This window comes from Harpegnathos saltator, unplaced genomic scaffold, assembly GCF_003227715.2.
Source record: "Harpegnathos saltator strain DR-91 unplaced genomic scaffold, Hsal_v8.6 scaffold202, whole genome shotgun sequence".
Classification (NCBI taxonomy): Eukaryota; Metazoa; Arthropoda; class Insecta; order Hymenoptera; family Formicidae; genus Harpegnathos; species Harpegnathos saltator.
The window spans coordinates 1,741,640-1,758,373 of record NW_020229987.1 but is presented as its reverse complement, the minus strand read 5'-3'; the positions used below and the strand labels follow the sequence as shown (position 1 = coordinate 1,758,373).

At 34.4% G+C, this 16,734-nt stretch overlaps 1 protein-coding gene and 1 pseudogene across 6 annotated transcripts in view; both read left to right on the top strand.

Annotated features, from left to right (window-relative positions):
• The window catches only part of per (period circadian regulator), a 38,619-nt gene extending 35,295 nt beyond the window's left edge, over positions 1 to 3,324 (top strand). For 3 of the 6 annotated variants that reach the window (XM_025297989.1, XM_025297988.1, XM_025297992.1), the window contains 4 exons: positions 89 to 336; positions 448 to 666; positions 766 to 1,074; positions 1,318 to 3,324. In XM_025297989.1, coding sequence (XP_025153774.1) covers positions 89 to 336; positions 448 to 666; positions 766 to 1,074; positions 1,318 to 1,431 — 890 coding nt within the window. In that variant the 3' untranslated portion in view covers positions 1,432 to 3,324. The other 3 variants (XM_011145760.3, XM_025297991.1, XM_025297990.1) reach the window with 3 other exon arrangements.
• Positions 3,325 to 9,976: 6,652 nt separating this feature from the next.
• Positions 9,977 to 14,297, top strand: LOC109504134 (uncharacterized; annotated as a pseudogene).
• The last annotated feature ends 2,437 nt before the right edge of the window (positions 14,298 to 16,734 follow it).

Below are 16,734 nucleotides of genomic sequence, written 5' to 3'. Positions count from 1 at the left end.
TAACTTTCAAATATGGTATATTGAAGGAACCAGTTTGAGATCGCATATTATTTCACAATGCGATAATACAGTCATAAAAGAATTACAGTATTTGTTCCAGTGTCCTATGTCGCGACGGCGATGGCCGGAGTGATATATCCGGCGATGATCGGCGCACCGCCGCCGCGTGCGATGATGTACAGGCCCTTTTTGATACCCGAGCAAGCGCCGGCGGCGCGTGAGAACCAGCAGCCGTCCAACGACAAGTGTGTGGATCGCAAACGGCCGGCCAGTCAAGCAACCAGCGTGAAGGCCGAGCCGGGAAGCATAATGGCCATGTCCGAGTCCTCCAAGAAGGTAAAACAGCTGCAATTGGGCGGAACTAGTTAACAAACTGGTATCGAAATTTATAGTCCTGAGAGTTTGGATCTCAAGCAAAAATTCACGCAATCTCAATCACCCCGTCAGGTTCTGTCGCCTGGGGAGCTCTTCTCGTCGTGTGTGAGCAACGATGGCGGTTGCTCAAGCGTGGTGGATTTATTGACACCGGTGATTATGAAGGGACACCGACCGACGGACTACAACGGCGACGAGTCAAGCTCGTCCAGTTTCTACAGCAGTTTCCTCTACAAGAGCAGCGATAGCAGCTGCAATCCGGATCAGAAGACGTGCGAGGTCTCCTCCGAGGTAAAAAGACAAATTCTCCTCGTCTTTTAGACATATTTTAGACCTTTCTGTCGTCTTTGAGGTCGGTGGTGAAATTTAATTAAACTTTTTGTCACGTAGGAGCATACCAAGTGTCATCAAGGAATGCGAAGGAGGGATCCTCCTTGGCTGGAGGGTGTCCAACTGACGCCAGAACTGATCTACGAGTACCAGATGCATCCAAAGACATTGAACGAGGTGCTGAAGGCTGACATGGACGCGATGAAGAACTTCAACCAACCGCTGCTGGTGAACGATCAGCTCGGGCAGCTCTATCTGGACTTGGAAGTGGAAGGTTTCGGTACAGAACTGGTCCTCGAGGAAGGGATCACATCGAGCGGAAGCGACAGCGGCAGCAGCAACGGCAGTTGGACGGAAGTGGCATCGCAGGTAAGAGAGAAAACCAAGAAAACTTATTCAAATTTATTCAAACTTACTTAGGATGTTTAATCTAGTCTATATGTTAAATAATCCTCAGGATAGTCTAGGACAATAAAGTGACATATCGATGAGATCTTGCGAGCAGGCGAGGAGAGGGGCGATAGAGATTTGTTCTGCGACGATGAAATTTCGCTCCTGAAGATCTCGACCTGATGAGATCATTTTCAAATTCGACATCTTGGTTGCTTACAGTGCAAGCAGAGAAGAAGAATGGTGAAGTACGGCAAGCTCGTGATGATCCACGAGGAAAATGCACCGTTGCCGCCCCCGTTGCCATCTCAGATTGTACCGTGCCAGCATTCTTAGGAATTGCGCACGATCCGCCACGGATGACGGATCCAGGGCAACCCCGAAGTCGACGTTTGTATCGTCGCGCTTGCATTTCTCTTGAATGGGTCCAGTGTCATTTTGTTAGCCCTTGGGTTAGATGATATTCTGTACTCGTACTGTTTAGGTATGCACTTTGTTCTCGAAGCGTGCAGAATCACTGAGGAACTTGACTTTCATTTCGGACTGATGACCTTCACTTCTCGCATACTTTTGTTTTCAACGACAGTTTTTGATACAACTTTTTCGTAGTAAGTAGAAATAGGAGATAAAAAAAACTGATTCCTCGTTCCTTAATTCCTTCAATAAGGAATAAAATATGCGCGTTATTTCCTATTAAGTTTCATACTCCTTAATTAAACGCCTGAATGTGTCAAAGTCAAGTTTCCCCTTTAATGTACAAACGGTATTAATTTGCTATCGAATTCCAATCAAGCGACAGTCGGAGTGAGATCTCTGAATTGACCGGACACATCTAATCCAGAAGAAACGCAAACAGAAAGCAACACGTGTATATAAATAACGAATGAAATGCACTGGATGAGAGACTTGTGTGAGTCTACCAAGACCAATAATGCAGTGCTTCCGTTCCTTACATCTTTCTTTTCGAGAGAATCAGTCTCTTCTTATCGAGAAGATTACGGTTGATCGTGAAGATGCGACAATCGCGTCGTCGTTGTCGTCGTCTATACAAAGAAGAAAAAATTTGAAGTTCGAAAGCTCGAAGAAGATTTTGACGTTGCCTTAGCCAAGCAACAAGCTTGGAATACGTTTTGCCAAAATTTTCGACGCGAGATAAAATACAAAAGTGAATAAATTTTTGAAAAGTGAAATTCTTAAAAGTATTTGCGCTTATATTATATTTATTCACAGAACATCTCATCATGTCTGTCAATGATGGATTCTAAAGGTCAACTGCTCTGGCATGCCCGGTAAAATTTACGATTGAAAAAATACACGGAGACTTTGGGGCATTCTGTGAAATAAATGATAATTACGCAATAATCTAAACGCAAGCAGAAAATGCGATGACTGATTTCCTTCGAGAGATGCGTCGAAGGTAAATCCATAGTACAAAAGGAGCGAAACTCGACGTACTGTTTTCGATACCGTCCGTAGAATTCGTTTGCATCACATAACTGCGTAGCTACGTGCGAATTGATCGGGAGGTCATGAGATAAGATAGGAAGAGAGTACTTTTGATGATTTTCTTACACTCTTTTTCTCCCCCCCCCCCCCCCGCCGCGATTTTGTGAGTGTTATATTGCGTGTAAAAAAATAATAATCTTGCTATTTTAAATTGTGCTATCGATACGCGCGTTCTTATCGGGCTATACTCTACAGAAGCCTTGACACTCGTTTCAATCAGCGATTGGCGCAATTTACGAGTAATTGGCTAAAACTGATGATGCGAAACTAAATTATACGAAAAAATGTGCATTTCATTCGAGATACGTACAATTATATAACATCGCTTGTAGTTTCTAGGGGTCAAAATTAGGGAGATAAGATCAGCCTATTAGCTACATGGCACGACTCGTGATGTGTCATGACACGCCACTTTGTATATTCAGCGTTTTTTATATCCCTAGAAGATATTTTGGACCAAATATATATAGAACAATACAGATAGGATTATGATAAATATATTTAGATTTCCTATGTAATAGACATGTGCGAACTATTCTAATTCGAATCGAATCGAATCGAATCTAATGTAATTCGATTCGATTCGAATCTGAATCCTTATGATACGAATTTTTAATACGAATCAAATACATTAGCGTTTGCGCGTATCAGCTATAAAACGGGCCATCTGGACCATCTGTATGTTTGAACCTTTAACTTGTAATTAATTTAACTTATAATTAATAACTTAATTATAAATTACTTTAGATATTTAAATATATATTTTACTTTAAGATGATATTACAATATCAATACCTATTCCCTTTCATATTAAAATCTTCCATCATTATTTGCATGTTTAATAGCCATGTTAAATTTTTTAATGGTCAGATTCGATTTCATTCGAATTCGGATTTAAAAAATGAGATTCGATTCGATTCGATTCGATTCGACATAAAAATTCTTGATTCGCACATCTCTATTATGTAATATCATGTGTCTCGCAAGGATAATTCATATTTTTAGATTTGTACGATAGAAAGCAGTGAGAAAGAGGGAGAGAGAGAATTAGAGAAAGAGAGATAGTATATTTTCTTCTCAATACTCGTACCTGATAACGCTCCATTTATTGAAATTTATTTTTATCATACTCCTTCCAAGAATCATTTTCTTGAATATGTTTTTCGAAAATTCACAAGGATATCGAGTGAATCTGTGGAAAAAAATGGAAAAATACATTATCTCACGCTGATTTAATTTATCATCGTCTCTTAGGCTTGATAAGATTTTAATTTAGGACACAAACAATTTATTGACATTTGCGCGCTGTGCTTTATCTGCATTTATCTCTACAAATATCTCAAGGATCTCAATAAACGGAGCTTAATCACGGAACAAACCTGAAATTGCACGACGCGATTATATTGTATAATACAAAATACATTTTACCCCGTACATCACGTGTTTAGAAAATAATGGTCTGCGCGAGCGAACGCGGGCGACTCCGGTCCGCGTTAATCACGTAATTAAAAACCCGATCGCTTACGTAATCGCGACCGGAGAGTCCGTGTGTCGCTTAGTGTACGTACGTTTATTTCAGGAATTCATGGACCACAGTGAATTAACGCGGATATCCTAAAGATTCGAAGATACTGCGTGTACATGTACGAAAAAGATGGAGAGATATTTTGTATACCGCATTACATTTGCCCGTGTCGCATGCAATGTTCGGCGCGTGTCGTGTCGACGATGTTCGCGTCGTGTGTACAAGTATCGGTAAGAAGCGATATTTTATATATGAACGATTTAGGCAGGAAAGTTGACCTTGGGGGCTCGCGGACATCTCCAAGAACTCGGGATCTAGTCTGGAACTTGTAATTCGTAGCTGTGTCGCTTCCGCGTTAAACACCTAAAAAAAGTAATTTCAGAACGAAATCATTTAAATTTTAGAGGATTTTATTCTTATATATGACCTCAAGAGGATTCTTCTAAAATTAAGAGGAAAATATTATAAATACATTATTCTTAAAGTTAAAGGGATTATATGTTATAATGCAAATCTTATTGATTTTAATATAAATTTCCTTTTATACACAGATTATTTGATCTTTTTTTAAGAGAATTATTATTTATTCTTACCGTATTTTATTCTTATTTATATGTTTAAGAAATTATTATAATATATAGCGAAAAGTAACATATATATAGATGTACTTCTGGCTTCATTTCTACAATAAGTAGGCATGAATGAAAGAAGATCATCGTAATAATATTCGAAATAAATTTCCAACCAGTTTTGTTATGGACTTCATAGCTACAATGAATGATGTTCATCATAACCAATTATATGAAACATAGTTAAAAGAAAGAATACATTATTCAACTTCTTGCAATAGATTATAAACTGTATTCGACCAAATATGGGTAAATTATCTTCGTTATATGTTGCAGTAACACACATACCTTTTCTAAAAAGCGTTCCAAATATTCTATAACCCGTGAGCATATGGTTATTTTTTCATTTATATCTGGAAGTAGAGCATAACTGAACTAAAGAAGCCGTCATTCAAACCAACACATATTCCTCTTCATATAAGAGGAAAATTCATCGATACAAGAGGAAATCCTCTTGAAATAAGAGGAAAACAGAATAATATCTAATAAATTTTAGACGAGTGCTTCACTTTAATCGCTTTATCGAAAGAGGAATTCTTTTTCTGTAAAAGGCTTCGCTTAGAATATGAGACCATGGGAGAAATCACTTTACAAATAGAATATTTTTTTGGATGTTAACCTTTCGCGCGGGAACTATTTCCTGTGTCGAATCATGCACAGCGGGCTATTGTACCTCAACGAAAAAGAAGAAGACGAGACTAGGGATTATCGACGCTAGATTTTAGCGACTTCTTTGCTAATTTCATATTTATCACACAGCTTTCACCTGTCAAATTTTCCATAGACAAATATTAAGTTTTAAGAGTCTTTTAAAATCCAGGCTACGGTCTTCTCGCAATCATGCAGCCAAATACGGTCGTCCGTTCTCGCGCCAGCACAAATTTTGTGACTCCCTCGCCGAGAAGAACGACTGTCGCGGCCGCGTTAATTAAATGCACTCGAAAGTATGGATGATTCAAGGTGCTAAACGCAAATCGTAGAGAGACTTTATCCTAGCGATAAGAGGCATTTTTAATCTTTCGGATTCCGATTGTAAAGTGTCTTCGAGAGATATGAGCTCTTTCTCGTGGTGAGGATCAGCAATGGGCAAATTAATTAAGAGGAATTGAGGCACAGTGAGAACAACCAGGATATTTGCTCTTTCCGTTCTGAAGGACTCCATCCCTCAAACACCTTCATTCATCCAAACCTTCTCAAAAGTCGCGCACTCTTCGAGGCCTTTATTCGATCTGCTCGTTTCAACCCCGTTGTCTCTTCTTTCTCTTCGTTTTTGTCGTTCAGTTCGCCGACGAAGCGCGCCGCTTTCGCGATTTTATCATATATAAGTACAAAGACAAAAAACACGAATTGAAAGCATCACTGAGGTGTCGAGGGACTCTTCAATATCTTCGTTAGATTTTTTTAAGGACTTTTGTATAAATCTCCGATTTTTACAAGTTCTCTCCTTTTTTACCGCTTCGTTAATTTGGATGAAACTTCTTTTTTTAAGCATATTATTGTAGCTATATAGCTTTACTCTTTGAACAAAGCGTTCGCTTCGCACATTCGTTTTAAAACGATACACACGTCGTTCGATAAGCGCTCCTTTCAATTTCACACAAGCGCTTTAAGTTACGCTAAGCTATTATTATTATTATTATTATTATCATTAGGTTATCGTTTCCTCGTATTAGCACGCGGGAGATTTCGTTCTCTGGCGTGGTTTTATGATTAAAGATTACCCGTATGCGTGATTGTACGATCATTGTACTCTTGTAAGTTACTGTAATATATCATAATACGGAAATTTTCCGCGGTTTCTCTCTCTCTCCTTTTATTTTACCGTGCTGTGTCGAGTGCGTTAAGCAACGAGCGACATGAAAAGCGTGAGTTTTCAGAAAACTCGAGACTTTGCAGAGTTAGACACGTTCGTCTCGTTAATATTGCGCTACATGTAAGTAACACATTTCTCTCCAACGACGGTATATGGAAAGCGTCTTACCCTTTTTCGGACGTGAGACATTATATCAATATAAAATATTGTGTATTTATCGAAAACGTGTCCTGTAAATATCCCGCCTATCCATTTACATTACAACACCGAAAAAATCATATTCTTGAAATAAGAGATATATATTCTTCTTAGATCTTCTTAACGATATTCTTAACAAATAAGAATATTTTTCTCTTACGTTAAAGGATATAGAATAACTTCTGAAACATTAAGAATATATTCTTAACGTTTTTAAGACTTGTTTTGAATATATTCTTAACCATTTGTTGAGAATATATATTCTTAAGTTTATTCTTAAGTAAAGAATATATTTTTAATTTTTATACGTATGCGCGTACGCGTGTAGAAGAATTGCGATAATCGACGATTTTCACGTTATTTACTCATAACTTATTACCTATCTTATGTCGTGCGCTCTTCAAGTGTTCGCAAAAAGTCTTTTACGCGTTGTCCCTGTTTCTTTTACCTTCATAATCGTTAATTTTTCGAATATCCTCGTATCAACCAGGAGAACTGTCTTGCCAAAAAGCTGGAGAATAGTGTGTGGACGTACTTTAATTTGTCAGGAACCACATATAACAGAACTGAACTGAAGAGTTCGCAAAATATTAATAATATTGTCAGTGACATTAAAATACGTGTTGATATTGCGCTCAATATCAATATCAATACAACAATGAACGACGAAATATTCCAGTGGTTAGAAGAAGAGGATCTAACCGATTTATTGGACCTGTTCAAAAGTAAGATAAGAAATATACATTATCCTTTCTAGGTTAAGATCTCAATAGTCTTTATCTTTTTTCTGTTTGACTGGTTGTGTTTTCTGGTTGAGACCGACATGTTCGTATTTTTCTTATACAGGGTTTGTCAAAAGTGTGGAAACTCTTAAATAATTTTTGTAAAAATGAAAATATAAAAAAACGGTAAAACACGTATTTTGATTTTTCAAAAAAGCTACCCTATGACATGGATACCGATCATTCCCCACCCCCTGGTACGCGGGGATAAAAGGGGGTTAAAAGTTTTAAATTGGATTAAGGGTCGAGTGGGGGCTCATTTGAAAGGTTTTTTCATAACAAACACACCCTTAAAATTTTAAGTCGCTACGATCCCCCCATAAAAAATGGCGGCCGTTCAATTTTCGAAATTTCATGCACTTAGTGTTATCCAGGATCAACTGCGTGGAAGTGGCATGAATCTGATCCCTTGTATGTGTGTGTGTGTTTTTGTGTATGTGTGTGTGTGTGCGTGCGTATATATGTGCGTGCGTGTGGCTAAACAAGTGTGAATGTATTGTATGTATAGTCGTGATAGGTTGCAAAACAGACGATTGAAAACTGTCATCTCTCTTTAATGATTCAAAACCTTTTACTCCGTGTTTTAAAATAAATTTTACTCAGTGTATTAAAGTAAATGCTGAAAGTGGCTGCCATTTATTTCCTGACAATATGTCAATCTTTGATAGAATGCAGAAGTGGCTCTACGATTCGTCTCAAAAGGTATCAAATCTATTTCATCCCTTATTCGCTGTATCAATTCTTGGATGCTTTCAAGTTTTATTTTGTAAACCTTACTCTTCAGGTGTCCCGATAGATAATAATCAAGAGGAGTTAGATCTGGTGACCGAGGTGACCTGTATATGTGCTGCAATGTCCTATTTATAATATAATACTTATCATAATTCAACCTAATCAAACCTTCATCTATTCTAAGATTTCTGTTGCACTCATATAGTGTACCGTTTTGAAATACTTTCTTCTCTTTTGCTGAATGGGTAATATTTTTCTAACATTACACGTGTTTAATATTCATGAGAAATATCTTTTTGGGTTTATATTTAGACAGCATATATTTTCAAAGAAGTTTGTGGGGACAACCTGAGAACATTTTTTAGACATCTGTAAGACATTCTTTAAAAATATATGTTGTCTGGGCAATCTTCCTTTGATAATGTATTGTAAGATATTTTTAATTTTTTGTATAATTGCTAATAATGTTTTATATCACACTTATCATATCATCGCACATTATATTTTTGTTAATGTCTGCTTGTATCTCCTACTTTCTATCTATCCCATTTCATATTTCCCAGATCAAAAAATAACAAGCATGAGAAGGTTCCTTGTTCTAGATGAGGATTTAATTAAGGAATTAATTCCTCAGATAGGATTGCAAGCGGGTTTTTTATCCAGTTGAAAGCATCTGGTATCTGGTATCTGGTAGTAGATATTGACCAACAAGAGGTATTATTTCTCAATGTGGCATGTTCTTTGATGCATATATTTTTGCTTTTTATTTATTTATATTTATATTTTTGCTTTTTAAGACTTAAAGACGTCTAAAAGGCGTCTTATGTCCCGATTTTGAACATATGTGCTGTCTGAGATATTTTGTGCATGAATAAGTATTTTTATGGTATTGAAATTAATATGTCCTTGAATTATTATTTGCAGGCCTGTAAGAAACGTCAGATTTTGGCAACTAGTACAGAGGACTTAGTAATTGAAATTACAGATGACACAATAAAGAGAGCACTGAATGCAAGTACTGTGATTTCTGAAATACCAGAAGCTTCCACAAAGGTAAGAAGAATTTTTTTTATTTTATAATATATATTCTAATTACCTTTTAGAATGAAATATTTCTTCTTTTTTCAGATTGCACTTTCTGAGAATATTGATTCTGAGATTATTGACCCTCAACCTCTACCATCCACTTCTACGAAAAGGAAGACCGATAATATCTGTCAGCCAAGCCGACACTTTACAGCCGAGAAAGCTTGTGAAGAGTTGGCAGTTTTGGTTCGTAATTATTGTAAACAGTAAAATATAAATATATGGCACGTTCTCTGTCAAGAAGGCTAATTTTGTTTATGTGTATGTGCGTGCGGAGAGAGCCCAAATATGCACGTACTCTTTTCTTATTTCTATGCGTTATTTGGGTTGATTCTGTTTGATGGTCATCCAACGCCAGACCAAATGACATACATTTTTCCTGTGTTTAGCTTCGTTGAGGATTTTTTCAATAACTATTTATTTCGAAGATTGAAATAGGAAGAAGGAATGGCCTTTTTAACACAAAGAACGTTCCTTATGTGTGTATATAACTTTAATAACTAAAATAGATTTAAATAAGTGCTATTGCGTTTCATATAAAACTATATATATTTAATAATTATTATTTTTATTTTTTGTATTTTTATTCTTTTATATAGGATTACAAAGAACTTTTAAAGACTTATTCTTTAAAAAGTGATACCGTTTTTCGCAATTATGAGAGACAAGGGATGCTAACAGAATCCGATAGATCTGCCATAACTGAAGCAATGGTTAATACAATATTGAAATTGAATGATTTGTAAGTATTATTTTCATTAGCTTTTTTTATAAAAAATATGACTTTTATAAAACATAATATGACTTCTAATATGTTTTATTGTGGATCTTATAAGACAGACCTACAACTTCAGAATATAATATCGTAGCAAATAAGCTATGTCAGCTCTTTCCAAGTGAGAGAAAGGTAAATTTGGTGTATTTGATTGCTTTGAAATATATGCTTAGGCACACTTAAGCACATATACATAAGATTCCCTTATATTCAAAATATTCGCTGAAATTATTAATATTGATTGTATATAAATGGTTTTTATCTGCAATTCAGGAATTATATTACTGTCCACCAGTAGGCCGACATTGAAATGCGTTAGGAAAACTTCCTGATAAAATAAGAAATATTAAATATCAAGTTAAAAAGAAAGCTGCTGGTTCCTTGAAAACATCGTTCTCTAAAACGTCTATTTTTGTCCCAAGTGGTGGTCAAATCATCTACCCCGCAACGTTAACAGGTAATAATATTGTAACAAGTTCGCTTTTTCCCACACTAACTCGTACATACAAAACAAGATTCTATTGGCAATTGAATGTTTAGAGACCAGCTAAAACTTCTGTCGCATCATGTACTTTTTCAATTTTTTAGGCAGTTGTGACCCTACTAACATTTCAGTTCAAAATGCAATTACTTGCTTAAAACATGATAGCATTAAATCTTGGCCTGAAATCTTACACAAGTGGTCAGTGACACACTCTGTTCGTCGTAAATATCTTACTGATAGCCGACCTCAGCTATCGCAACCGCGGAAGAAAAAATCGTCACAAGCGTCAAAAGAATCGGTTGTATCTGTTATTGATTATTTCAAAAAATGGAATGTGCTACGATTACCTAATGCACACTTCTTAGTGAGCATATTGATATTTTATATTTTATGTAAAATGCTTTTATTCTATTTTTATATACTTATCTCGTTTCTGCAAAATATGTGATTACGTGACTTTATTTATAGATTCAGCAAGATTTCAAGGAATTATATCCTGGAAGAAAAGACGGTTTAATTTCAAAGTGGGATGCAACTAAAAAAGCATTGATTGAGCTTCTAACTATAGAAATTAGTAACTCTGACGAGTTTGGTAAGAAGCTACTTATATAATAGATTTGGCTACTGCAGATGCTGGTATTTACAAAACAATACATTTATGCTTTACTCTTGCACACGAATATTTCTTATATTCTTAGTACAATGTACCTATTTATTGAATTTATATATGTTATTATGCTTTACTATTCTTGTACACGAATATTTCTTATATTCTTAGTACAATGTACCTACTTATTGAATTTATAGTATATATTTTTGTTCAGACACAAATGATATGATTCTATTACATTTGCTACCTTCTCTTTGTTGTAAGAGGACAAGAGGTACAAGTGTAGGTGTGCCATCGATTGCAGAGCTGAGGAAGACCTTTATTCTCCATGTCTCTGTAAGTATCATTGCTATCAAGTATTTATGTTCTAATAATATTAAAATGTACTAATTAATTGTTTTTAAAACATTTTTCAAAAGATTCCAGGGGATTTGACAACTAGACAACTAGACGCACATAAAACCTGGTTAGAAAGTAGAGGTCTAAGCTTGCAACCTATGTTGATATTTGTTGGTCCGACTTTATCTTGTATTACTGGCAGTTATGTGCAAATAGACAACGTGCAATATCAGCTCCGTACTCTATTAAAGGCTTTAGATATGTGCTTTAAAGCATTTCATACTCGGTGCTGCATATCCGAAACAATGCCGAGCGGTTTGGTTGTTTATTCAACAAATCTTTTATGACATGTATCTAGAAGGAGATGAGATCATTCCTCGCGTGACAACTATATTCAGTTCTTTGAAAGGATTATATTCGAAACGTAGTGATTAATAGAGATATTGTACAAAGAAATGGAATATATTTGCAGTGACTGCCACTTTCGCTTGCCTACCATTGCAGCATTGTGCTGCCATTTACAAATAATTCACTTATATAACGTTTTTAGTGTATACAAATGCGTTCAAGATGGCTGTAGTAGAGAGTACAATTCAGTAAAGGTGTTTAGAAAACATTTAAATGATAAACATTCTGCTCTCATGGTTGATGACATGCAGGCTCATTTGGAACTTATAAATGAAAATGTAGAGTTAGATGTCAATGTAAGACATGCTCCCCAACAAATTGATAATAATGACCAAGATGAACAAATTGAGATTATACATCATGTTGCTTTTACTGTATTTGATTTCAAAAAGGTTATATTTGAGTCATCAAGAACATTGATAGCCAAGTTATACGCTTGTAGCACCTTAAACAGAACACATATACAACAAATTATAAAATATTTTTCTGAATTTGTTTCTGGAGGTTTCATTACAATGCTAAAATCAAAAACATTGTCTATGTTGCAAGGTATTGATCAGAGGGAGGATAATATGCAACAACTGAGTGAAATGTTCAGTGCAATGCGAAATATATTTCAAGGTTTGGAAACTGAAACACAAAGAATTAATGCTCTTGAAGCAAGTCACTCTTATGTGTGCCCTCAGTCTTATAGAATTGGAGTTACAGAAAAAATGATAAAAGTTAGGGGAATTCCCATTTTAACACCAATAGAATTGACAGGTCAATACATTCCAATGAGGCATGTTTTGAAAGAATTTTTAGAGTTGCCAGGTGTCTTCAATAGTATTAGGCCAATATTGATAGTCTAAATCATTCAAACGAGTTTACTAATATAATACAGAGTCCTTTATGGCAAAATACGAAAAATGTATATTTCAATAACCGTTTATTGTTGCCTTTGTGTTTATACTTTGATAGTATGGAACCTGATAATCAAACAGGTTCGCATTCAGGTGCTCACAGTCTCGGAGTATTATCAAATTTCCTGCATTCCTCAGCACTATCTGCCCACTCTTGAAAATATTTCCGTATCCTCCATATTTTTATCAGATGACAGACATATGAACAATGAAAGTACTTTTCGTCCAGTTATAGATGAAATCAAGAACCTCGAAGGCAATGGTATACTAGTGCGTACAGCAATTGGTTACCAACAGGTTTACTTTTGTTTGTGTTTACTTCTTGCAGACAATTTAGGATTCCATTCTATTACCGGTTTTATTGAATCTTTCAACGCACATTTTTACTGTCGATTTTGTAAAGAACATAAGGAAACAATAAAAAGACAAACGAGAGAAAATGTATTTGCTTTTACGTGACAGGCAAAATTACGAAGCTGATATTGTCACTAACAATGTAGCATTAACAGGTATTAAAGATCGATGTATTTGCAATGAACTTCAAACCTATCACGTTACTAGTAATTCTGTTGTAGATATAATGCACGACTTATTAGAAGGTGTTTGTCATTACGATCTATGTGCTATTTTAGAAGAACTGATTTTTATTAAACGATATTTTTCTCTTGATAATGTTAATGATCGAATACAAAATTTTGATTATGGTTTCGAGAGAGGTAATAAGCCATCCATTATAACATCTGATCATATTCGAAGGAAGAAACTGAAAATGTTTGTACCAGAAATGTTGTTTTTTGTTCGACATTTTGGTCTCATGATTGGAGATTTGGTGCCTGAGGCGGAGGAAATATGGCATTTGTGCGTTTGTCTTGTCCAAATTGTATATATTATTACTGCTCCTTTTGTTGATGGGAATGTAAATATCTATCTTGCAACTTTGATCGCTGAGCATTATGATTTATATTGCAAATTACTATCCAAGTCATTAAAACCTAAACACCATTTTATGGTGCACTATCCCAGGATTTCAAATTTAACTGGTCCTCTGATTCATGTATGGTCAATGCGAATGGAAGGAAAACATCGGTCAGTAGTCAAGCAAGTAGCAAAGGCAACACAATCGCGAAGAAACCTACCGCTAACAGTGGCTAAAAAATATTCTCTTAGTCTTTCTGCTCGTTTTTTATCTAAACAAGGCTTCTCACCGGATATAGTTTTCCATTCTAAAGAAACAATTATAACAGACTGCTATAACTATAATGATTTTCAATATTACCTCCTGGTCTTGAAAATTCTGCAGTAGTTACAAAAGCAACAATCTGTAATACTATGTATGAAAAAAATATGGTGCTTGCGATAAATTCTGATGACGATTTGCCTTCGTTCGGATTAGTGCATTGGATTGTAAAACCACAACTAATAAATAACGCAGGTTTAATTTTATTAGGATTACACACTGTAGGGTTCAATAGCCATCTACATTGCTATGAAGTGACTCAAACTATGCAGTGGTTTTATAAAAATTACCATGATTTAATTTCATTTTATCCAATTTCTTATAGAATAGGAGCTGATGGCAACTCATATATATCATTCAGACATGCTTTATAATATAATATAATGTAACAAAATGTAATAAAAATATAATGTAATAATATAATATAATATAATATAATGTAATAAAAATATAGTAGTGTAATAATACGTGTTTGTGTTATTTTGAATTATTTAAATAAATAGTACTATTCCATAGCAAACACAATGTTACATGTAACGTACATGTTAGCTATAATTTCCTACTCAACAATGTAACTGTTATATAACACACGTGTTATATAACAGTTATATTGTTGAATATGAAATTACAACTAACATATACGTTATATGTAACATTGTGTTTGCTGGGATTATATTATAGGCATATGTACATTAAGAATATTTGCTTATACTGTTAAGAATATCTGCTTATTCTCATATTAAGAGGATTCCCCACTTAAATTAAGAAAATTCTTTTGGTGCCTATTGTAGAGGGAGATATTCTAACTATAAGTGGGAAAATCTTAAAATAAGAATAAATTTCTTTCGGTGAACCAATCGTAACATATTTTTACGTTTCATCGCATTATGGTATATGCGATATATCATAACATCTTATATTTCATAAATAATAAATTATGAGATACATGTTGAGATATATAGAGTTGTTCCGCTGATCGAAGTTTCGGGATTAAAAGTAATTTCAGAACATGCGGAATCATCTAAATTTTAGAGGATTTTACTCTTATATACGGCTTCAAGAGGATTCCTTTAAAATTAGGAGAAAATATAAACATTATTCTTAAAGTTAGAAGAATTATATGTTATATGTATAACGCAAATCTTATTGATTTTAATATAAATTTCCTTTTATACACAGATTATTTAATCTCTTTTTAAGAGGATTATTATTTATTCTTCCTGTACTTTATTCTTACTGATTATACTTGTTAATTTGAAAAAATTATTATAACGTATATAGTAAAAAATAATATACCAAGTTTTTCAAAAGTAATGGACCTCCCCCCCTATCTCAGAATCTATGCATTATAGGGAAAAATGACCCGAACAAAAGTTTTAGGGTTCATAATGTTCTGTTTTTTTGTGACCTCAAATTTGACCTTGACCTTGAACTTACTGACTTTTGGAAATCTCAAAATCATGAAATTAACAAAAATCAGGGCACTATTGTAACAATATATTCTTGAGTCTAAATAAAGCAGAAAGGTCTAGTACTACTTTTTCTTCCGACAAATAGTTATCGAGATATCATAAGTTAAATATTGAAAAAGTTATCAAGTTTTCCTCAAATATCTCAAAAAATATTAGGCAAATAAAAAAATGTTTTAGACAAAAGTTGTTCAAATTAATTGATAGAAAAAAAACAGTGTAATAAAAAATAGGGGTCTCCCCTATTTAAAAAACGCAAATTGACTTTCAAATGACCTTTAAGGTCGAGATCAAGGTCAAATTTGAAGTCACAAGAAAACAGAACTTTATGAACCCTAAAACTTTTGTTCGGATCATTTTTCCCTATAATATATAGATTCTGAGATAGGGGGTATCCGTTGTTTTTGGAAAACTTGGTATACACAGGGTGTCCCATTTTAATGTCCCACCCCAAATAACTCTTCAGTATTGAAGTTTCAAAGAAAATGATCTGAATAAAAGTTGTAAGGATTTAAGTGAGTTACCTTATGATGACCTTGACTTTGACCTTGACCTCTATTTTCAAGGTCATTTGAAGGTCAACTTGCGTTTTTTAAATGGGGACCCTTATTTTTTATTACACCGTTTTTTTTCTACTAGTTAATTTGAACTTTTGTCTAAAACATTTTTTTATTTGTCTAATATTTTTTTAGATATTTGAGGAAAACTTGATAACTTTTTCAATATTTAATTTACGATATCTCGCTAATTATTTGTCGGAAGAAAAAGTGGTACTAGACTTTCTTGCTTTATTTAGTCTTAAGAATATATTGTTACAATAGCGCCCTGCTTTTTGTTAATTTGATGATTTTGAAATTTCCAAAAATCAGTAAGTTAACAAAAGTCAAGGCACTATTGTAACAATATATTCTTGAGACTAAATAAAGCAAGAAAGTCTAGTACCACTTTTTCTTTTGCGAAATAATTAGCGAGATATCGTAAGTTAAATATTGAAAAAATTATCAAGTTTTCCTCAAATATCTCAAAAAATAGTAGACAAATAAAAAAATGTTTTAGACAAAAGTTGTTCAAATTAACTAGTAGAAAAAAACGGTGTAATAAAAAATAAGGGTCCCCATTTAAAAAACGCAAGTTGACCTTCAAA